At 28.3% G+C, this 25,663-nt stretch overlaps 2 protein-coding genes across 2 annotated transcripts in view; both read right to left on the bottom strand.

Moving 5' to 3' along the window:
* LOC119669713 (nuclear RNA export factor 1) overlaps window positions 1–25,663 on the bottom strand; it is a 226,599-nt gene that overhangs the window by 138,068 nt on the left and 62,868 nt on the right. The gene's annotated exons all lie outside the window — the stretch shown is intronic.
* LOC119669712 (mucin-5AC-like) lies at window positions 14,889–23,759 on the bottom strand. Its single transcript, XM_038079715.1, has 2 exons — window positions 20,191–23,759; window positions 14,889–15,173 (listed from the first exon to the last, which is right to left on the bottom strand). The coding sequence occupies exons 1-2, from the start codon at window positions 23,206–23,208 to the stop codon at window positions 15,168–15,170; spliced, it is 3,024 nt and encodes a 1,007-aa protein (XP_037935643.1). The 5' UTR covers window positions 23,209–23,759; the 3' UTR covers window positions 14,889–15,167.

Raw genomic sequence — 25,663 nt, 5'->3', positions numbered from 1 at the left:
GAATTATACCCAACATGATATAAAAAAGATAGGATTTAATTTAGGATGAGAAGACAGTTATTATTATTAGGTAGTGCATACATATTTATATATAGAACATACCATAAATGCAATTCACTGTTGCTAAATGGGATACTTCACAATCCGAACATGTAATCCAGACAAATCAGAGGAAAGAGTACTGGAGAAGATATTTTACATCTCTTATATATATCATATTTAAATTTTTTATATATTATCGAACATTTAATTAGACTTTTATGTACGCATTTTTTGGAAGATCATTTGCAAGAATGAGAATAGTCTCTTCTATAAACAGACACAATATATATGTGCATCATTCGTTGACTATATAACATATATGTAAACAGTGGTTACATATTATTAGTGAAAACATTATTAGTGAAAATAAAAATATCGTATGAAATATAATTGTCCTGAATATCGAGAGTATATTATATTAAATAAGTGATTTCTATTTGTACGCATTAATGAATTATTTTGAAGAAATAAGGTAATATGAAGTTTTTGACTTAATAAACAATAAAGGAATTAACACTTTTTAATTGATAAGATGTGGGGAGTACGGTACCGTATAAAAAAACAATAACTATCACACCTTTTTATATATCACTCCTATTCGAAATGAATGTGATGATTATATAGGGATAGGGATAGTACACTGCGAACTAAAAGATCTATTGTGCTTTTTAGTGGAATTAGAGTATTTCTTCAAGTTCGATTTCTTTAATAAAAAACAGTGTAGAGCCTTTCCTAACCTCAAATCTTTATGTTTCATGAAATACCTCCTAGGTATTTCTTCCGCAGTATCGGGCATTCTTCTAGCGCATAATATGCGATTTCTCTCCCTTCTCTAGAGTATCTGCAGTCTAAGTTCGATTGGTTTGCTAACTTTGTTAGGAAATTATTCAAAGTACAGTGACCGGTTAGTATTCCCGTAATAATTTTTAGGTTATAATTTGTTAGCTCCATGCAATCCTTGAAGCGTTTTGGGTTGTATGTCCATTAAAAACATTTCGGTTTGTGATAGTCTTAGTAATCCTTTTCATTATAGTTCTCTTTCCTTTGCCGTTCATTAGAAGGCATAAAGTTACTTAGCCTAGACCGGAGAAAGTTTCTGGGCATCTCATTATTGAAGCCGCGTCTCTTCTTGCGAATTTGTCTGCCATTTCATTGCTTTGGATTCTAGCATGTCCGAAATGCATATTAAATACACCTTAATACTGTCAGTCAGTATAGCAATTCTAAGTTTCAGGTAGTTGCGTTTAAGGTTGAAAGTAGCGCGTGTATCTATCTCGTATTTCGCCGCTTGAAATATAGTTATATTCCTACCCAGTATTTTCGAGTATATTTTGCCTGATCCATATACACCAGCTCCAGCTTTCAATTGTAATATTATATTTTGTAAATTCATTTGATTTATTCGAATACTATATTACTATACAAAACAGCTTATAAAATAGTATTAAAAATAGTAAAATTGCAATATTACATTTTGCAATTTCATTAGATTTATTGAAATACTATATTATTAATACTATATATTACCAATACTATATTATTGGGGCGTTTACTATATTACTACACAAAACAGCTCGTAAAATAGTAATATCCAACTGAATAATATGGCAGAACGTAATAGAATACGTAATAATGTAGTTTAAAAGTTTAAACAATAAATATTAAACAATAAATATTACTAAGTACACATAAATAACAAACTCAAGTACTCCGTCACGGGTATTTGTAACTGTAGCTGCACCTCCCGTACAACTAAATTAACTATATATGAATCACGTCTGAAACAACCACACATTATTTATATAATATACATACATTTAATTTATTTATTTATAATTTTTTTTAATTTTGTAATTGGATTGTGACGTCAATACAAGCCATGATGTACATATGTACAAAATGTACAAAGCCAAACGATTGGGGCGTTTACAAAAGGAACAATACAAATAAACTCGATAAAGAATTAAAACAAAAGCTTAAAAATATATTTTAAAATGCTTATGTAAACACACACAAAGTTAAATGAATTAACAAAAAATGTGTTGAAATATAATTACAAATAATGATATATGAAGTATGAAGCATGGAATTAAGGTTAATAATTGTATGTGCTTTTATGAACACACAAACTTTTTTAAAATTATAAGGTAAATGCCATTAACGTAGATCAGTTAACCGTAACGAATAGTGACATACTAACAAATTTTTCATACATATATCTATAGACATATATCAACAATATTATTAATTAGCACTCTAATGACAAAATTTAATGACCAAAATAATATTTAGATATGTTTTTTACTACTTGAAAAAATATAAATCTTGCGTGAGAATAATTTATAACTAAGTTTTGGATAATTAAAATTTTAGAAAATGATTACAATGATTACACTCATATTTTAATAGAACATTAAAAAACATTGTAGAGAACATTTAGTAGTAATATAGTAATATTCTTATAATTCAGCTTTAAGAATGAAGGAACTATCCATACACGTTGCGATACACTCTTACCGTACTTGATACAAATGTTGACGGTGTGTTACGAAGTATTACGACTGAGTTCTAGAAACTGAATTGTTAGTTGTGAATAATGATTTAATAGAGTTCGTAAATAGTAGCACATTTAATCCTTTTTTTGGGTATGCTTATTAGATCGACATTGGGAAATCCTTGGAAATCTACATCACTTTAACTGTGAAACCTCGTTGTTGTTTAAAGTATAACAAAATGGATATCGGGAAATACTTTCTCCGTCGTTTGAATTATTCTAAGCCAAGCTTAACATAGATGACTATGTCATCTATTAGATACCATTAGATATGATGACCATCTATTTTGCTTATATGATGCTATTTTGATGTGTTGATGTCAATAGAAATATGTCTATTATTATCAGAGTTTTTGACATACCAGCGAAATTTGAATATCAGCCTTAGGGTGATGGTTTATAGTTTTTTAAATGTGAATTTAGCTATCTTACTTAAACTGAATCAATAATATAGCAAACATGTTTTGATCAGCTCCCGAGGAAAACCGTATCGAAAATGTGTTTTTGTTTATAAGATATAATATTTTATTTCAAGATATTTGTTTTAACGAATTAAAGGTAGATAATTTTACCTTTTGACGAATCGATTGAAAAAGACACGTGTAAATAAAATTATCAAACAGCTTTCACTTAGAAGCATCTGTTTTGCTCGGTTCCCCGTTGACTTAATAATAAGTTATTGTGATGTTATTTTTAAAGCATTTAGTCTACCAGATGTAAAGTAAGTACGGTAAAGTATGTCTGATAAGTCTTTTTTATCTGCGCCAGTAAGAATACGATCTTTCAGACAAATTTTTTTTTGTAGCGAGAAGGTGATACATTATGTATCGTAATAATGTACCCGACTCCTTAACATATTAATATATAGTATACGTACTGAAATATCCCCTCTACAGAGAAACTTATTTCCCCGGAATCGCTTCCAGACATTAGAGTCACTTTATTTGTAATTAACAACAAAGGCAGTGATTTACGGACTCGACCTTCTCTTCATCGTTATATCGTAATTCTTGCACAGTTCATCTGTCAGAGGACACAATCACTAAAATATCAACTTAATAGCACTGTGTCCCTTTAGCATACCAATAAGTTGAGAAACTACAAGTATGTTAAAAGCCAAAGTATGAAAATGTGAATAATTAGTTTATAACAAAACTAAATGCATAATATTACCCTGAATATAAATTTTTCTAATTTTATACTTATGATGTTCACGTATGGGATTTGAAAAAAAAATATTCGTTCTACTTAGAGTTCGGTTTCATAATATGGAAAATTATATCTTCTTTTACTAAATACCATTGACTTCAGCTAGGCTGAATAAAAAATGTGCTAAAAAAATTAAATCATTAGTGGTTTGAAAAATTTTGATTGATTCTATTTACTAAAAACATCTTAAATATTCACTAAAACATCTTTAGTTGCATTCCCGTACTTCGTTATAGATTTTTTCCAGTGAATATAAAAACTTAATATGTACACTTAGATAATGTTATTAAATAAGTCATGCAATAAAAAAATTTAAATTTAAAAGTTAAATGAACTGTTTTTAATTGACACTTGATGTATTGAACTATTATGCAATTATCTGTAATCAAAGTGGCTACGATAGAACTAATACCCCACAAAAAGCACATTAAATCTAAAGCAAACAAGGATTAAGCTGTCTTTCGATTTTTGTACTATATAACTGTTTTTAAATCGTAAATGAAATTTATTTTTTTTTTAATGATCTGCTGGTGTATCTCGTCATTCGAATTGCGTCAGAATCTCCAAGGTAATCCATCGTGATAATGGGGTATGTACGTAGTCACACGTTTAATACGCCCATAAAAACTTTAAATAATTGCTGATAAAAAATATACGTCACTGCAATTGCAAATCCTAAACGTTTGTAATTTTTATTTTCTTCGCACTAAAGTGAAAATGATACTATAGGTTTTTACAATATTTGTAATATAATGAAAAAAGAATATATTATCATAGTACTTTTTCGAAGGCTCGCATATATATTTGATTAAAAGATATAGCACTCAGAATAGATATATCATAAATTATTTTTGTATCACCATCAGAATAGATGGATAAAAAATTGAGACCATTCACTACTCTAGAATTTTAGTACTTGGTTGCTTTATTGAGAGAGAGTACTAAGAGGATCTTAATACTCTTTTAACTGTTAAGAAAAATATCTTAGAGTTCTGCATAGTATATTTAGTAGGAAGAAAACACAATTTTGTTTATTTATTTACTCGTTTATGCAAAAAAATAGGTTTGAATAATGAGTACTAAAAACTCTAACTTATATTTGTTGACAAACTACGAGTATAAATTTAGATTAAGCTTGGAGGCAGAGGTGACAACCAGCCCCATTCTATGTGACTGCCTAGCTTTAATCTGGGCCAGAAGGAGATCACTGGGTCGGGAATGGCTCTCATCTTCCGACATTAGGAGGTCCTCAACAACCGACATTTTGGCCTTCATTCGAAAGGCCGAATGTCTTTTGTTCAGTTAGGATCTGTTGTAGCACAAAATGGGAGCTAGTACCCTGTTCTTTTTATTATTATTCTTAAACGAGCATTCTTCTTAAAACAAAGTTACATATAAACATTTTTCTCAATAAAACTTTAGTAATTATGATCTCAAAATTTAAATTTTTGGAAATTAATTTTTCTCAGTAAAATGATATCACAAATGAAGGTAAATTGTAATTTTTTAAGTAAATGTTAAGGTTGAGTAAAATGTAAATATATTATTATTTAATTAGTTTATTTATTTAAATATTCATTAATTAGGAAGTCACATATGAACAATGTATTTAAAAATTTTAAAAATTCCCCTATTTTTAACGAAATTACATTTTTATACCGTTCACACACATATTAAGTTTAGCCAAATGTTTGTAACGCAGTAAAGTCACATTGAATATATGATCAATTAAACATACATTTATAATTTGATATATTAGACGAATCAATCTGTCCTTAACAATTAATGTCTGTTTATTTTAATGCAAAACATTTTAATCACTTTTTGATATAGAAAAAAATTAAAGTGCTCAAACTTTTTTGAAAAGGAATTAAAACATTCACTTGAAGGACCAAAATCTATCACCTGTAATTAATAACAAAGCCAGAACTGATTTTTAACGTTAAATTGTATATAGAGGTTAACTATAGAAAATTTCTTATTTTATTCTTTTTGAGTTTTTTTGGTGCTGTGTGCTGGCACTTCAAGTTATTTTCTACCTGAAAAATAAAATAATTTTGTACAGAACATATAGTCTTATTTAGCAACAGTGGTCTTTAGAAATAGAAATTGATTTGTAGGTATTTAATTTATGGACAACTTTTACTACTAGAAAAGGAAAAGTATACAAAACTAATATCTATTAGATCCAATATGGTCCAGAAACGTAATAGTATAAAAAGTACTAAGGCCGTGTGCGAGTACGAGTAAATTGAGGTAAAGTAAATTGAAATTTCCTATGGATTTTTTGCACTGCACTTTTGTAAATATTTACTTATTTATTTATTCCACTTATATATTATTTTTGGTTAAAAGTTTTCAAATTTATTTATTTATTTATTAAACATCTTATAAAATGTTCACAATGGTAATACCTAATTTACCTAATTTTTTTTCTAATTTAGCCTACTCGAAATTCTGGTAAATACCAACATTCGTTGCCATACCGACATAAGCTTAATGTGATTAAAAGGCTTAGAGGTTTTTGAAATGAACACATATGATTCAATTTGTATTTAAAGATCTATAACGATTGAACGTCGTAATTTTTTATACATTTTGGTATATTTTCGTGCGTTAATATCGGTGTTTAGTTCCACAAGGCTTGTATTATACTTAAATAAATTCGTTTATATAAAAAATCACAATATTGATTCATGAATTCGATGTATGATAATATTTAACAGTCATGAGTGCCTATTTGTTAAAATCTGTGCAATTTGAAACATGTCTACCAAGTGTTGAAATGTGTTCCTAAGAGTAAGGCTCTACAGAGACTGAGTAATTCTTCTAAGTGTTGGGATTGGTTCATATATTTAAATATTCATCTTAAATCCTTAAATTGATTCTTATAGGTAATGAACTAATAGGTGTGAATGGAAGAAACAAATTATTTACAAAAAAAAATATTTTATATATGTATGTATAACTTTACATATATTTAAAATATATCGTATACTAACTGTATACTGTCAATAACTTTAAAATTAAAAAAAAAATATTAAATGGTCATTAATATTCGTAGTTTTATTGGTATATAAAGAAAATGTTTTAAAAGATTAGTTAAGAAGCTTTTAAATGCGTCAGTAGAATTTGAAATTTGTTTACCAAACAGCTGATATGCATTACTAGACTTAAGGCGCTACTAAGAAAGGTACATTTTTGATCGTGAACGCTAAGGCACTTGAAAAAAGTACTATTTTTGCGAAATAAATTTTACCTTCTTACTTAGTTGGCTATAACAGACGCGAGTCGTCCTTGGCCGCATCGAGTAGCCTCAACAAATGAAAATAACATCCAGCGTTAATGCGCCGGATTTTATACTTAAGAACTAATAATAGCTAAAAGATAACTTGATTCGTTTATCCTAAAGTGCTTGAATGAAGTACTATTTTTACGAAATTAAACAGTAAAACCAAATAACATCCAACTGATAAGTGAATATAAGCCAGGATTTTGTTTACAGTGTTTTTATATTAGAAACCTAATAGAAGCTAAAAGATATCTTGGTTTCGTTTATTCTAAAATACTTGAATAAAAGACTATTTATAAGAAGTAAATCAACAAAAGAAATTAACACCCAGAAAATAAGTCAATGGGTCTTTATACTAAGGAGTTAATAGGAGCTAAAAGGCATCATCTGTTCTAACGTACTTGAATAAAATGCTATCATTACGAAATATAATATATGCCTAGACTTTGTTTACAATGTTTTCCCATTAGAAAGATTATAGAAGCTAAAAGATATCTTGATGTCGTCCGTCTAATAGTACTTGATTAAAATGCTATTCTTACCAAGTAAATCAGCAAAAGAAAATAACAACCACCTGAAAAGTCAATATGCTCCGGGATTTGTTTAGTGATATATTTTGTTTAAATTAGAATAAATCTACATTTCATTTTGTTAAAATAAAATTGAGAAGACAAAATTATAATATAATCACATTACTAGACTTTTAAATTTTTTTAATGCATTTTTTTAATAATTTTAAGTATTCGTTTTATGTTGAGCATTCAAGTAGGTAACATTGAAAATTTAAAATTAAACGTAAATGCGTCATGTGGGGAATAGTTGCGTTATGTTGCTTTTAAGCCTCGTTCCCCCTTAAAATTTTAAAACAACGCATGTAAACATATTTAATTAAGAAACACTTCAATTTATTATCTTAATTGACAAACAAAAAATCATGTTTTTTTCAAGAGCTTTCAAACTAATTTAAGTTGATGTCATTCTAGATTGAAATCTTGCTTTCATTGACGTCACACGGTCAAACTACCAAAAGTAGCGCTTCAAAAGCTACAAAATATATAACAGTTTCACAAAATAGAATAAACCAGTAACCAAAATATAAAAATATAAAAATAAAAAAACATATATTTACTATATTTATTCGTAAATATACAATAAACGATTTTGTAAGACTATACTAAAACTTTATAATTTATCACTGCAATTAATTTTAGGCAACAACAAAAGCTAAATGTACGTATAATACAGTATCGCAAGAAATTAATCAAAAAGTATTAAGAGGTGTATAACACGATGTACTCATATATTATAAGTATATAAATATTCATATAAAAATATTGTTCATGGTTTTATCTTTTGGGAATACGTGTAGTATAGCCGATATTGCTATTGCTAACCCAATAAACCCGAAACGAACGCAGGCGGTATACCTAAACAATTAAGCCTTCATTCAGCCACAACTGTTGGTAGACCTGTCATCAGTGTGATCGCACTCGTATGCTATTAAAGCGATATATACGTCCGTATGAAAGTGTATATATATGTATTTGAAAATTTTCTCATAACTATTAAAAAGCAATTGACTCTACTCTGAGAATTATACGAATGAATTCTATTGACGTCATTCAAATTTTGATGTTTTTATGCGATGAACTTGTACAACTAATCGAACCGCAACAAGAATTAATTACTTGTTGCGAACGTCGAGCGGCATTGCTGATACCCGCATGCTAACTTTTTGGAAACTCAGTGCCATTGACTTTGACATAACCTGTGGTAATTAATTAACACATGGCTATATTAAAATAATTTACTTTATTTAAATAATATTTATGTTTAAAAAGCTAAATTTATTTTAAACCGGCACATTTATTTATAAATTTTGTTATGGATGAATGCAGAGCAAATGAATAAATTATTCATAATAATGTTATCTCAATTTTTAATCAAAATAATAAAAACAAGATATACATAAATTTCATACTAATAAGGTACGTGTATATTTTTATATTTTCTATATATAGTATAAACTATACAGGTCTAGAGAAAATAATAGAATTAACTAAAACGATCCAGTTTTTTTAATAATTATTTTTGTATTAAAACATTAAAAACGCGCAAGAAATATATATACATTTCTAAATTATTTTGCTAAAATATGAGTTTATTTTGAAATCAATTACTTATTTGTTTTTTTTGTTATTAAAATATGCATGCATACTACAACACTTTTTACCACAGTGTAATTAATGTTAATAGAAAGCTCTTCTAGGCTTTCTATCAATTCGATTAATTTGTATTTTCGCTCTAGACTGTTAACAACACCTTTTCATCAAACAACGCTATCATGTGCTTGAATTCGAAGCTCATTCCTTCAAACGGTTTCATTACGGCATCGGTCCACCGGTACCAGCTGGTGCACGTCCTTTTACCACTAACATCTATTTGTTGGTAAAAATTCTTTCACAGCACTTTTGGTAATGCTGTCAACCATTTACCGCAGCGTATGGCCAAATTACTTCCATTTATTTAGTTAGTAAGTGCTTCATTTATTCATTTAAATATTAATTACAATTATATTAAGTTCAAGAATAGATTTTATAAAGAAGTGTACAACATGGGTTAACAGACAGCTGTTACTTCCATTCACTTCTCTATAATTTAGCAGCGTCAACCTGATTTGTTTTTATCAGATTTTGTTAAAAACGGGGCGAATAAATGTTCAATATATGGCGAAGACATCTATTTAGCTCTCTCAATACGCTAAAAAATTATGTTCAAGATAACAAAAATCATTGAAGGTTTTAAATTGATTTGCTTCTACATTCAATAAATCAGACTTAATCCTAGTTAGATATAGTGACGTGTTTTTGCCTAAGATCTTTTTGAATCCGGTTATTTGCAATTACATCTGCTTTAGTAAGCGAGCTAAATCTCTCCTTCGTGAGCAGCAAACATTTCAAAATGTGACTTTAAGAAAGATATTTAAAATTCCCCCGGTATGTCAGAAATTCTGATATGTATAAAGGTGCAGATCTTAGATCAATCACTGAATAATCATGATGCTTATAAGGAATACATAAATTAGTCAATGAGATGGGTGGGACCCTGTAGTACCTGTAGCTATCAAAGAGTAAAAGTGACTAGTTGCGCTGACTTGAAAAAAGGATCAACATACATACATACATACTAAGTTACTAACATTAGCACGTCTAAAGTATTCAGCAAAATAGATGATCATGTCAACAATTCTTTAACTCGCCTTAGAAGTATTTAAGTGAAAGAGGAAAGATATGCTGATTTCTGTTTTGTTATACTTAAAACAAGAAAGGGATTCTACAAGTAAAGTAATATATTATTGATTGCCAAGTTTTTCTAGTTTCTATCAAATAGGCGCATTCAGTGAAAGAAGTAAACGCACACAACTCATAATTTGTACTTCACAATAGTTAACTATCTAATATATACATCTGACTTAGCCTTAAGCTGAACATGATGTATATTTGTGAATTATTCTGGTCAAATAACTCACTTCTTGGGATTGCACTCTGAACTGTAAAAACAAAATATTTTATTTATGAATCACAATTTAATAAGACTAAGACTGTATTTTAATAGCAGAAGTTGCAGTAATAACATATAAACAAGAGATTATATTATAGAGTCTTGGGATCAGTGACAAAGCGAAAAATCATATTTCGCCTAATTACAAAATCGAAATATTTTATTTATGAATCAGAATTTAATAAAACTATATTTTAATATCAGAAATTGCAGAAATAAGATATTACAAATAACAGATTATATTGTGGACACTTGAGATCACTCCGGAAGTTCCAATGCTTATTAAAACTGCTTATAGTAAAGAAAACATTCTTCATTAGATTCTAGATGGAGCTGATATAAACACCCGTTTAGTCCACCTAATAATCAATTAAGGCGTGTTAACACATAAAGAAATTCATTTTAATAAATTCTTTCAAGAATACATATCTCATTATCTAGCTCAGTCTTATGTTTATATATTACACATTGATTAGGAGTGTTTATATATTTTTCAAATACTAAACTTAGTAGTTAATAATTCCATATAATTTTCCTTTTCATATACATAGTAAATTAAAACGTATTATAACAAACAGTGAAAACAATAATCAAGATTATATTAATTTTTTATTATAATTATTATTATCATCATAATTAAATTATACACATACATAAAATGTGACGTCAAAAGCGATTAATTCTACTAACATAAATAAATATTTATACTCAGAATAAAAATAAGTACATTGCTTTGTTTATTTATACTCGAAACCCAGCAAAAAAAAATTCACTTATCAGTCAGTATAAGAGTAAACCTATAGGCGAGTATAAATAATATCAAATAGACGAAGAACTGTCTCTGTTTACTAAATTATTTATGAGTACAAATTTCAAATGCTAAAAATCCATACTGACAACGGTTGAAACAAGCACTACAAGTCGAAAACAATTATAAATAAATCACAAAGACGAGATATTTTTCTATTTTTATAAAGATTTATAAACAAACATCAAATAATGGGACATTATTTATAGAAAACTATGTTGAAAATACTATCTTATGTTATAAAAGAATTCTTCATAAATTCTTTTTTTTAGTAAACAAAATAAATACATATATACATATATAAATTGCATATATGTATACTATATTTACCATTAGTTATATTACTTTAAAATATCTGCAGCCATGTATGTCCCATGTTCTCAATATTAGCTAAGCATATAATGTTCCCCTTTGAAACCCAACTGGTAACGTATTAATTTACGGACTATAGTACCTTAGGTAAGTCACGTAGGTTGAAATGAGGAGTAGTATAAACGTACACATTAGAGTTTCCCATAAAAAATTTAGACAAAATGTATATACCTATATTGATATAAAGGGACTCGTAATAAATATTTTGCTTAGAGTTTATGATACTAAATAGAAATGAAAAACTCATTATTCTAACTAACTGAAATGGTAAAAAAAACTATTTCTGCAAGAGCTCTTGACATTATAAAGTCTCTTTTTGTTCCTCTGTTTTTTCAATTTCTTCAATGTTCCGATATTTTGCGTCCCAGATAAGATAAACAGTGTGCCATTTTTTTGAGTTCATTAACATTCCTCTGCTTTGTTGCATTGCGTATGAGGTTGTGATGGCTGAATTTAGAAACTAAATTTTACCCCAAATATTCAATAGTATAGTGTTGATGTTTTTGAATGCCCAGTCCTAGATTAGTATTAACATTCCGCTGCAATTCTAGTAATTTAGACCTAAAAAACACTGAAATATTGGCGGAGACTTACAAACGTTTTAATGACCAGTTTCTTCAAATATATACTCTCATCCAACATCTATTCTGCACTTAAGGGGTAATAGTGCTTTGTACTACATTTATTCTTCTTAGGAATACATCTTATATATAGTCACCACGAATATATTTTATATCTGCACATATACCAGTTACTATATAAAAGGAAACATCATTTTTTTAACATTCCTATAAGTGTACCGTGATAGTAAACTTACTTGTTGTAAATATATTGAGGCATAAGTGAACCCAAATAAAACTAAAAGCATAAATAGTCAATTAGTTATTCTATAAAAATTTGAAACTATATTTAGACTATAAAGTACATCTACATTCAACTTTTTTAAAGTTCACCAAGTTTTTAAATATATAGCAATTACAGATTGCTAAAGATTTTTTAGTATTTATAAGTTCAAGTGAATTGAAATATTTCAAAGAATAGAAAATTATAATTTTAGACAAATTTTATTTTATATCACCGATATTTCAATATTTTTTTATGATTAAATATATTTCAATAATCTTTTTAGTATTATAATTTCAAACACTTCTTATTTAATATCGCAGACATTTCAATATTTTATTTAAGGTTAATATAACTTGATCTGATAAATAAATCCAACAAACTTCGAAACGGTGTTATAAAATGAGAGTTAATATGTCTGAAATTGTAATTGAGTTTGCATTTAGATTTACCATATATTTCTATTCATGGAAGCCCATAAATACTAGAATATTTTTTAGTTAACCTGGATATTCCGTGCTCAACCCTGAATCAATGCTTGTTCATCCAGCAACTAATATATTAGATATATTAATTAGATATCCAGTTTATCTAACTCATACTCAAAGTCAAGAACTGGAGTTTCTTGCTATTTAAGGCATGAAAAAATCTGCTGAGACCTTAATAAACTTATAGAAAGAAAGAAACTTATAAAGCATTTCAATCTACTAGTAAGGTAAAATTGTGCAGGGCAGATGCACTAATGTACTTAAAGCAGACAGAGAATTGCTAATATGTTTAAAGTTGGTTAGCAAGAAGTTCTAGATTTGCTGCCATAATAATATCTATATAGGTATATATATGATTTTATAGCCCGATTATGATTTTTTCATAAAATTTTAATAATTTTTATACATATTTAAAAAATAAATATTACAGAAATATATGACTCAAATCTATCAAAAACAAATCGATCAATGTAATGAAATATATGACAACCACATTTTCTATAATAAATTTATCTGAGTACCTTAAATTTGCATTTTCTTCATTTAAATTAATTAATATTGAAAAACCGTCCGTAATTAATTTTAAAATCATGTAAAATATATAAATTTTCATAATCGTAAATTATTAAATAATAAGTTTTGCTGACGTCAATTAATATTTTATAATACTTTTATATACTATACAAGTTTTTTTATCATTAATTACTTACATTACAGGCTGGAAACTATAATTTGAAAATTAAGTACATTAAAACTAAGTAAAATAAACTGATAAAAAAAGCTGTTTAAACAATTCAAGGTTGTGAAATTATTTTAATCAATGTTTAAAGCAAAAATCTATATTGAAACTATTTAATATACACGTATGAGTACATATAGTAAAAGGTCTGTTAAATTGCCACTCCCAGTTAAACGTGGAATACTACTAATTTTCATTTGTCATATAAATTATGTTCTTTAAAACGGATAATTCGTTTAATCGAACTGAATTGTTGATATGTCAGTGTCCGCTAAAAAAGCTTTCACTGTATTTGTTTATGGTGTACTGCTACAGTAAAAATATTTAACAAATTAAATTAATAATTCATTTTTTAATAATTGAATTTTTAATAAAATCAATATTTGATTTCAACAACATAACATAATTTTAAAAAATTTATGATTATTATTTAATTTTAAACAATTATTATAATTTCATAACATCAGTGGATTATCAGTATTTCCGCGAACGTCAGTGTTAAGATTGTAACTTCTTCAATAACAAGTACTTTTCTGAGAATAAACTTGCCTCCATCAAAATATAAATATTTTACCAGTTTTCTTTCGCCAGACACATTTCTCGTTGATTTACATTAGATACTAGTATTTTTGTTAACTTTTTATCACATTCACCGAAACTGCTATCTAGAACAATCATATGGCAAATATGTATGTCTGTCATAAAACGCTCATAAATTCCATAGAAAACAATTCATGAGCAATATATATATATTTTATATAGGTATATAAACTTGTAGTTTTCTAGTATTAACATTTCAAGGTAAATTTTAATAAAACAAAATGTGTCAGATGCTCGTCAACTATACATATTGTATGATAAACTTACTGTGACATTTTCAAAAATTAACTCATATTTATTAAATCATAACGCAAATACCAACTCATTTTAAATATTTTAATTAGAATTGAGTAACGACTTACTAAAATAATAGAAATGAATAACTATTTGTATAAAAGTTTATTTAAATATTTAAACATATCATTCATATCATATCTGTCATATCTGCATCACTACTAGTGAAGTACTTCACTTCCTATGCTAATATGGATTTCATTCATATAAAAAAAAAACTTTACTTTAAGTACACTTTAATCCAACTCAAGTACACTTAAAATTTCATGTAAAAATTAAGGAAAATGTTAAAACGTTAAGTGGATACTGATAACAAATATATATTGATGTCATCAATGAAACATGTATTAGAGTGCATATAGTATTTAAAACTGAAAGTAGAAAAAAAAAGAATAACTTTAAGAAAAAATTAAAAAGCACTTTATAAGATTTGCAAATAATATAACAACAATAATATTACTATATTATCGTAGATAACAAAATTAGTGTAAGCCAAAAATAATATAATTTCTAATAAGATACAAAATTATTATGCATGAAACAGTTATTGAATATGGTAAATTAATAGTATTAATGGAAAAAGCCTGCAGTGATATATAAAAAATTAATTAAATATTTTAAATGAATTATTAATAACAAATAAGAACAAAAAAAAAAATAATTAAGACTATTGAATAATAATTAATAATATTAAAGCAAAATCATTTTTACATTTACCATATATTACGACTTAATATTCACATAAATAAATAGTAATGCATTAACGTTATCGATCTTCATTTGATCTTCATTTAGGTCTAATATATTCATACCGAGTACTTCATATACATGAATTAAATATTCAAGCTGCTTAATGATACTACACTACACTTCATATATAAATACGTGTAACAGCAAAGGATTTCGAACGGATCATTGTACTTAAGCTCAATCGTATTCAAACATCAAAATACTCTAAGCCTCAATCAAATTGAATACAGTTTGAAGCTAAACATATTGGAGAACTTTTTCCAAGTACTTATTCTACAAGTTACTTAACTACCTTAAATCGCTTCATATTTCTTAAACTTTTAAACTGTTTTTATATGATATTACAGATAAATCAATAGTCAAAAAAAGAAGATTATAACACAAACAACACCAATTTCTATCTATTCTCTTAACTTTTGTAGCTTTTAGACAACATTGGAAGGTTTTTAAAACATTTTAATAATCAATTCGCCACTCTGACTAATAAATCTCTCACACATTTACCATGGTTTTAAGATCGAAAGCATAAGGAGCTCATTCCTATTAAAGCACATTTTCATCATTAATCCTGGGTTTCTCACATCTTGCAATATGTAGCAGTGTGTTATAATGATAATAAGTTCACAATATTAGTCCAAAGATTTATTTAAAAATCAAAAAGCTGTTTCAAGGATTTCACTATAGTTTACGACATTCATTTTTGAAGTAAAATACTATAATTTTCTCTTCACGTAGTATAAAATAACATCGGACTGTAAAACCTCTCTAGCACAGCTACGATTACCACTTAGATGAAGTTTATCCTTACAAAAATCATAAACATTATAATTATAGCCATTTAGTCCCTTCAGATTCAACACAAATTATTAGAAAAAGCACTACATATTTTTTACTCTTCTTTCCCTAATGTTTCTTTAGAGCCAATTAATCAGCATACTTCGTCAATAAGCGCTCCAGATTTTAAACGAAATAAAACCGTTTGTGTGAATTGATAATGTCAACTAATATAAATCTATTCTGATTAGCTAAGGAATCAATATTATTTTGTTAATTTTAATTATATAATGTAATGTTCACCAGAATTCAATGCATAAATTTGTCCTCTTATTATTAAAAACAAAATGTGTGATTTATAATAATTTCATTATTTTTCAGAGAGAGTATAGGCGAAACGATAATAACAAGCCAATTCAAATGAATGACTGTAAGTATATAACTATAATTCTCAACAACTTGAATTAATTATTTATTCAAATATATTATTGAGTATATAACTATAATTCTCAATACTTTGAATTAATTATATGTGCAAATATATTTACACGAAATCGAAAATATCAAAGCCGTTGGTCGGTATTAATTTTAATGTAATAGAGTACAGAGTATTAGAGTTTATTTAACTATGTTACGCACCAATAGTTCTAAAATACAATTCAAATGAAGGTATGGTTGTACATCGTAAATAAATCTTTATAAATTGTGATTATTTAGGAATGGAAACTGTGTAATAAGTCAATGAAGAGTTTAGTAACTTATAGGTATTTAAGTTTCTACAGCAGTACTTAAAGGCACGGTTGCCACTTATGTTACTTTAGTACCAAAATTGGTACGTTTTTTTTCGTTTGGTACTCATGTTCAGAAAATGGCACATTTTTGACGACCCAATTTTTTTGTGGATATTTCCAAATAATTTTTTTTATAAATGCAACTTTGCACTATTTTATATTCTGTTCATTTATAACACTATGAAAAACAAACAAAAAAATTTTGGACCTTTTTTTACAGAAATGGTACCTTTTTAAACCAATTTTGGTACAGAAAAAAATTTTCAAGTGGCAACCGTGCTTAAAGGACTGATTTATAGTATACAAAACGAGTATATGATAAGTGGTTCAAACAAATATCCACATACCTATAGTATATAATTTCCCAGATAGGAAAATTTATTTTAATTATTGTAACTGATTTTCATACTTTTATCTAAAGTCATTCTGAAAGTCATTTTTAAACCTAAAGTCATTCTGAACTACTGTTTGGGACTATTCTATCAGTAAATATCTTTATTACATTTTAGATGTTTAATATATATTCAATTTTTGGAAATTATTAAATAGTGATATTAGAAAATTAATTCTAATCTGAATTTATTTTCCGTTTAAGCGGAATTTAATTTTGATAAAATACGTAACCAAACTTATATATGTAAGTTCTTTTAACTCGTTGTAATATTATGAGTGGCCTACTTGGCATCTCATTTTATTCTTTTCATGTGTGGAAAAGGTTTTGCATCTAACTTCTATAAAATAAAACTTTATCCGTGATATAATTAAAACGTAATAATGTGATAACAGTATATTTAAATGGAAAACCACAAGTGATTATCTTTAGAACATGCGAACACCTCAACGTAAGCAAATATTTCGTCAATTAACGCATAATATAACTGACACAATACTTAAAGGATAGAGGGACTAACAATATCTATACATTATATCTGTAATAAGAGTGGTTTGGAAAACGATGACCTTCTTTAGAAGATAAATGAAAAACAGCCATTCAAAGAATATTTAAAAACGAACTTAAAGGGTAAAATTTTACAGGTATTCTAAAATAAACTGGATCGAATTAGCTATTATTATTTAGCAAACAAAATGAACAAGTAACATTTATTTGAAGTAAATAAGTCGAGAAGACTATTAAAATTAGAAAAGAGGTTTGTATTTGTTTGACATCTGGTAACTTCTTTTCGCATTATTTTTGGACCACAGCGTCATTGCGAATTTAATCCCCTGAAAAAGTTTTAATTGTGCTTTGAGCGAATGTTCCAGTAAATGTTACAGTAAAGATTTTGTACTGCCTTACGAAGTAAGCTCAAACTAACAATGGATCGACTACCGTGACACCAGTTGCACACTAGCTAGATTCCATGGTATGATGCATTTTGCAAGATAAAGTCAGCACTAAAAAATACTAGAATGTTGATGTGGTTGAAAGTGTTTCATTAATAGATGATTATTCTCTGGTTTACATACGTGTAGTATACGACTGGTTTGTCGATTAACTCAGAGCCGTAGGGGAAATATGGTGTGCATATCAAAAACTTGAGAAGAATTCAAATAATCTAAACAATTGTTTTCAAAGAGATTTTCTCTCGGCTCAATGAAATCCAACTTCAAATAAATAATGCAGAGCTCTTAAAACAACTCAATTTAATGAAACTCAGTTTCAAATAAAAAACACAGAGTTTTAGAAACTTACAATCCTTTTCGATGAAAGCTAATTCCAAACAAAGAATACAGAGCTTTATAAACTAACAATACAATTCAGCTACCATGTTGATATAATTAAATTCTAATCCTTGCAATAAATTTATTTATAATAAAAAAATCAAAGAGATCAAGTTGTAGTGGTATATGGACATGCTCCATGACTCCAGTAAAGTGATAAAATTCTATGCGTACTCTATGCGTTTTTTGTGAAATTACAACGCTACCGAGTTGTCAAGGAATTAGGTCTAATATATATTAATATTTTAATATTAATATTATTCTAATGAAACGTAAGATTATAGCATAACACTATTAGAACTTTACCGAGAAAAAATTGAAAAGTGTGCGTTCAGACATTTATCATTTTATCACTTTACTGATTATCCAGTTCCCGAGCTATGTCTGAATACTTCTATTATAAGAATCTCTTACGAGAAGCAAATACACAGATAAAAAATACGCATTTTCTTAAATATAATAAATTTTAATTAAATTTTTTTATTAACAAATTTAATGCTTATGTTCATAATTATCAACAATTATCAAGAGTTTAAAAACTATAATTAATGTATGAGCATGGAGGCATGTGATGAAGATATATAGACGATAAAATTTGTGTAATGATAAAAAACTCATGATGTCAACAATAACAATCTTGTCGTTTTGGTACATACAATATTTGCTTTTAAAAATTAATTTCTTATTTTTTATAAAAACGAAAGATATTTCGAAATATAAAGTTCACTTCATTTTGGTTTATTTACTAATTTGTTGCTTTTACGTTGGCACTCTATCTACATTTAAACAAAATGGCAATTTAGATAACAACGAAATTAATAAGAAAAATATATACGTAGAATAAAATTATAAGATAACAAAGTATATAATATGAAATACGCAGGTGTATAATGAATGTATAATAAAGGAAAGTTCAGGATTTTTTTTTCTTTTGCACAAAATAATAAAAAAAAATTAAATGATAAGATAAGCGTCCTATTTAAGCCTATTTTTCTACATTTTTTTTACTTTTTTTTTTATTTTAATAATAAAATAACATCAATAAAAAATTATTATTAAATCGAAAAAAAGAGGTAAGGTAAAATGTAGAATATATAAACTTAAATTTTATATAAATAATACTATTATGGGCGAATTTAAAATATTTTAGTGAATTTAAAGAAAAAATAAATTTGAATATTTATATATTTACAACTTAAAACTATAGTAACATACAATTTTTACACTTATTTAACATAGAAAAACTTAAATTTTACTTAAATGAACTGAGATTTTAATACCCTTTTTGATATATAAGAAATAAATTATTTAGTGACTAGTATTGCACCCCAGCGAACGGCGATAAACCTACCTTTTTTTGACGTTTCGGACCCAAATGCTGAGCTGCCAACATGTCAGCTAAATCCTTCTCTTTTTGTTGTATATTATCTTCTTCTGGTTGTTCTGGTATAGTAAATGAAGTGTCATCTTCGCCGCCACTTGCCGAACACGTGGAACAATCACTTATCTTACGTTCTAATGGCATACGTATACCGTTAACATAACATTCTGCACCATCCAGTGCAGAAATTGTTGAACCACAATAATATAAATTGCTACATGATGAAGATGCACTTACATCGGAGTTGGCATCCGCATCCTTTTCGTTGCCGGCGGTTTCGAGTGAGGAACGACGACGTCGCATGCGATGTGCGCGAAAGTACTCAATTTCTTCCAATGTGATGCCGATCATAACATCATCAGAATAATCAGAAACGACAACAGAAGGTGTACGCACAAAACGCACACCACCCATTTCACTTGTTGGATAATCGCTTATACAACTTTGTGCGGACTCACGTCGAGAGCTGGAGAGAGAACAACCAAGTGAACGAGGATCTTCAGGTATTTCTACAACGCGTTCTTCTAACAACACCTTACTGGGTACTGTTGTTTTATCGAGTACATTCTGTAGTGAATGTTGCAGCTCCGTTGTAGGTGAATCCGGTAATGTGGTAGGCTCTGCCAAAGGTAATAAAGCTGGCCTTAACGGTAAATCTGTTACAGTAAGTGTCATACGTCGCTTTTGTGTTTGTTCTGCTGGTGGTAGTGCAGCAGGTACGTTGGCATCCATAGGATCATCAACATCTAAACCTAAAGCTGAATCACTGCTTGCTGAACGTGCTACCTTATCTTTTCGCTTAGAGCGTTCAATTGTAGTAGATGTGGTACGAATTGATTCGTTATCCTCATTATCTGATGAATATGGACTCTGGCCTAAATTACAACCTTCATCCGATAATGGACTGTGTCTTTGCTCATATGCATCTGATTTTAGTGATAACATATTGTTATCATTAGTTGGGGTTAATTGATTTGGATTTACAATCATCTTAATGCTGCCTCTGGTACCAAACTTTTGTAATAATTGTTCAACACTTGGAAAGAGATTACGATTGGAAGTTACTGTAGTTTTGGCAGTTGAAGCCTTTATACTAATTTGTTGTCTAAATTTGCACTCTAAGTCCAATTTACGCTGAGCTACCAAAGATGAGTGCTCGTTTATAATATCCGTTGTATTTGTTGTATCAATAACATGCACTTCTATACACGGTAATACTGTTGTTGTTGTTGTTGTTGCTGCTGTTGTAGTTAGTTGCGTTGGGGAAGTTGCAAAATAATTTTCTATCTGCGTATTATTTTGATCAGTTTTAGATATTTTTAATTGTAAATTTTGTATATTACGCCTTTTGCTTAAACTTGGGCTTGGGCTTGCGCTTGGTAAATTTATATGTATGGTAATACCCTGCGATGATTCCGTAAAGGGGTAACCCGTAGAGTTTTTTAAATGTTTATTTGAATTGAATTCACTAAAAAAATCTGATTTTAATTTTGCTTTCTTATCGGCTAAACTTATAGATCTGTTGCTAAAAATACTGGTATCTTTTATCACTGCGTTGCTTGTAGATTGTAATCCTTTAGGGATCGCTCCTGATTCCAGTAGTTCACATCGATGTGTTGATAATGTTGTTGTTGGTGATATTAACTGCTTGTGTATTGTATACTCAGCAGATAAATTATCGTACGGCAAATATAAATTTGTACTGCACGCTCCAAGTTCTTTTTGATTACTAACTTTTGTCAGCACTTCTGACGGGCATTTATTTTCGGTTGATTTTGATTTGGTTATTGCAAGCGTCGGCAATGTTCGTGCTAGCACTGATTGTTCAAGACAATAAAGTGCTGTTGTATTTGTTGTTGTTGTTGGTGTTTCTGTTGCTGGTGTAATTGTTGTTGCTGTTGCTGTTGCTGTTGTTGTTATTCGGCTTGGTATTAATTTATTTACATGTTTCGACGACAACGGCAACGGCAACGATAACGACGGCGACGACGACCGCGACGACCGCGATGACGACGATGACAACGTTAATAACGACAGCGACGAAGGCAACAATGTTATGTCTCCCTCAATTTTAGCTTCTAAGCTTGCCGGCGGTTGTACGGTACTCGTTCTCTCTAATGCTTCTACAATCTTCAAATTTCTATTTGCTATTTTGCTATCGTCAATTGCTGCTGTTAGAGTGGAAGTTGGAAATTCACATATATCAACGGGCAGAATTCCACCATCAACACAGCTGCCAACATTGATTGCTTTAGATAATATTTCTCTCGTTGTTGCTGCTGTTGTCGCTGTTGTTGTTGTAGTTGTTGCTGTTGTTGCTGGTATTACTATTGTACTTGTTGTGCTTGGTGCTGTTACTGTTGCCTGTTGTCTGATTGGATTGTTGCTCTCATATTTGCTTACGTCATTTATCATTTTCCCGATTAGATTATGCATTGTAATTGACGCCTTTGGCATTGTTGCAGTCTCAATTTTAGAGTGTTTTGTAGACATGCATTCTATGGTCGGTAAGGTCGTTATATCTTCTATTGTTGTTGATGTAATTGTTGGTGTAGTGACTGTTATTGTTGCAATTGGATTTATTGCTGCCGTAGTAGCAGTAGCTATTATAACAGTTGAGTTTACTAATTTGCCTGGATTCCCCAATATAACATGTGAATCGGTGTCTTTAGGGCTCATACTGTTTAGGTTATTCCACTTTGTTGTCAATATTGGTGCTACAGTTATTGCTGTCGACGTTGCTATAGTTGTTGCTGTTACTGTTGCTGTTGCTGTAATTGGTGCTACTGTTGTTGCTGTTATTGCTGTTGTGGTTGTTGTTGTTGTTGCTGCTGCTGCTACTGCTGTTATTATATTCGACTTAATTGACGTGACGTACGTTTTAGCTCTCTTATTTGCACGGATATTGAGATCGTAATATCGTGGACACTTTTTTGGTTTCACATTTAATTTTAAATTATCATCTTTGCAGGTTGAACTACTCATCATGGTTCATTGAATGCGTAAATCTGTAATTGGCTTTGGCGTCATTTACTTCTTAACTAGAAATAAGATTAATCAAAAACTTTTCGTATGACGTCAAAGTGTGATCTTCAATGAGTAACATTAAATGTTGCATTAAGGCGGTATACACGTTTTGACGTTAAGCAACATTTTTTTATTTCTTATGAAATATTAGTGTTTTTTACGTTCACTCACTGTAAAATTTAAGAAGCCATCATAAAATTTACAATATTTGCTATATTGTCTTATCAGCGTCTTTAGACACTCCTCCACATTTCTGTGTTGCTTTCATAAAACTTTCTAATCACTTTTTTTTGACAAATTGCTATTTTATCTGCGTGTGTGTGTAAGTGTGACCGATATAAATTCAATTGACGCTTTCTGTGACGTATGTGTTGACGTGTTTTTTTTTTTCGCTTGCAATATAGTATAAATATAGTATAGGAAAAATTTTTGCCCGATATGCAATCAGTATTAACCAGTTTTTCTTTAGACTTTGATAATTTATATAAAAATATTGTTTATGGTTTTTTGCATTATTTTTTATAAAAAAAAAATATAAAAAATATTATTTAAGCTTTTTTATAATTTTTTAAAAAAACAAAAAAAAAATTTTTATTTTATTTATATATAAAAATAATTTTATATATACTGTATCTTGCATATTATTTGTCACAATATGAATAATGTAAGATTAAGTGTTCCGCCGGTTGTAATATTGCACAAAAGACTGATTTAATAATGAAATGATTTACGTTTTAAGCGGCACTTGGCTTTATTCAATTTATTTACTGACATTTTTCTTGAATTCTTTTGTAGAATTTATCAACAGAAAATTTTATATTTAATGAATATATCACAATTAAGAAATTATTTCTTTCTCACACTTATTACATTATTTTCTATAATTTTTAAAATTTCAATACTCATAGACGTAAGCATTTCGTTACAAGCTCAGTAAAGATTTATACACTGCAATATTTCATCATTATTATTTTATCACAACTAGTAATGATCATGTAATTTTCATCACATTCTATTCACGACTTTAGTATTTTTTTCCTCTATTAGTAGAATTAGTTATGATTATGCAATTTTTGTATTTAAAACGTTAACATTTTTTTCGCTCTAGAATTGATGTATAATGTCCGCTCTTGATGCATAAATAGAACCAGTAATGATCATAAAATATTTTTCATATTAAGTAAAAAAAAATTCTATCAAAATTATTCCGTCTTACTCATTTATATAAAGTTTTTCAGTTTCGTTTATATAACATCTATTTTGATTTCCACATAGAAGTAGTAATGATCATTCAATATTTATCATATTATAAATATTATGTCCTTAATCAATGTTGCTATATTCATTTTATTTTGGTTCCGTCTTTAATTAGCTCTCCAAATAATCATAGAACTAGTAATCATCATGCAGTATTTGTCATATTATAAATATTTGTAAATAATTCTATACTATAATTCTATCAAAAATTTTCTATTTTTTGTCCTTAATCAATGTTATTTCCTTTTATTTTGGTTTCCTCCTTAAATAACTCTCCACGTATGCATAGAACTATTAATGATCATGCTTGTTCATTTTAGAATCATAATATAAATAATTCTATAAAAAATTTTTCTATTTTACTCCTTAATATAGATATTGTTCAGTGATCAATATCGTTTATATTCCCTGTAAGTCCTCTCTCCAATTAGCTCTCGACGTACACATGGAACTTGAAATACACACACGATTGCATTAACTCTTACATGCATTACACGATCGATCTTCCTTTAATTTTGTACTATGGTATGTTTAACTTTCTATTAAACACAAGCAATTGTATCTGAAAATAAAAATAAAAAAGCAAACAATTAAAAATGAATTAGAATATACAATAAATAAATAATAAAAAAAAAATGCATAAAGGAAAAATATACATATATTAACAATGATGGGTGAACTTTTTATACGAGTGTGCATTTGTTTTTTGATTTATTTTTGGTTTTATGATGGGACTTTTATGAGTTCTTTGTCAAGAGCAATTATGAAATATTGTCAGCAGTTTTTTTGGATTTCGCTTTATTAAATTTTGTTTGAATGACGTAAATTGTTGTGGTGTAGCATTTTATTTCATTCAAATTTATCATTTGTTTTTATTGCCCAAAAGGTGAATAAGTTAAATTGTGTGTGTGTCGAGTCTGTTATGCATATATCAAATTTATTCATTTATTTTGACTTTATTATTTGATTTATTTGTCAGCCGTGTATGTGCCTTTTATGCCTTTTGGCAGTTACAAGAGGATGGTGATTTTCCGGAATAATATTAATTACATTCCAAATAATTATTACTTGCGGTTTATTTTTAGTATCTTTTCTTTTCACATATATATTTCCGTATATCTACAATTTATCTTATATAGGGTGTTCTTCATAATGTGGT

This window comes from Teleopsis dalmanni, chromosome 1 (assembly GCF_002237135.1).
Source record: "Teleopsis dalmanni isolate 2A chromosome 1, ASM223713v2, whole genome shotgun sequence".
In the NCBI taxonomy this organism is placed as follows: domain Eukaryota; kingdom Metazoa; phylum Arthropoda; class Insecta; order Diptera; family Diopsidae; genus Teleopsis; species Teleopsis dalmanni.
Note: the sequence above shows the minus strand (reverse complement) of the source record. Positions and strands in the feature narration are given on the sequence as shown.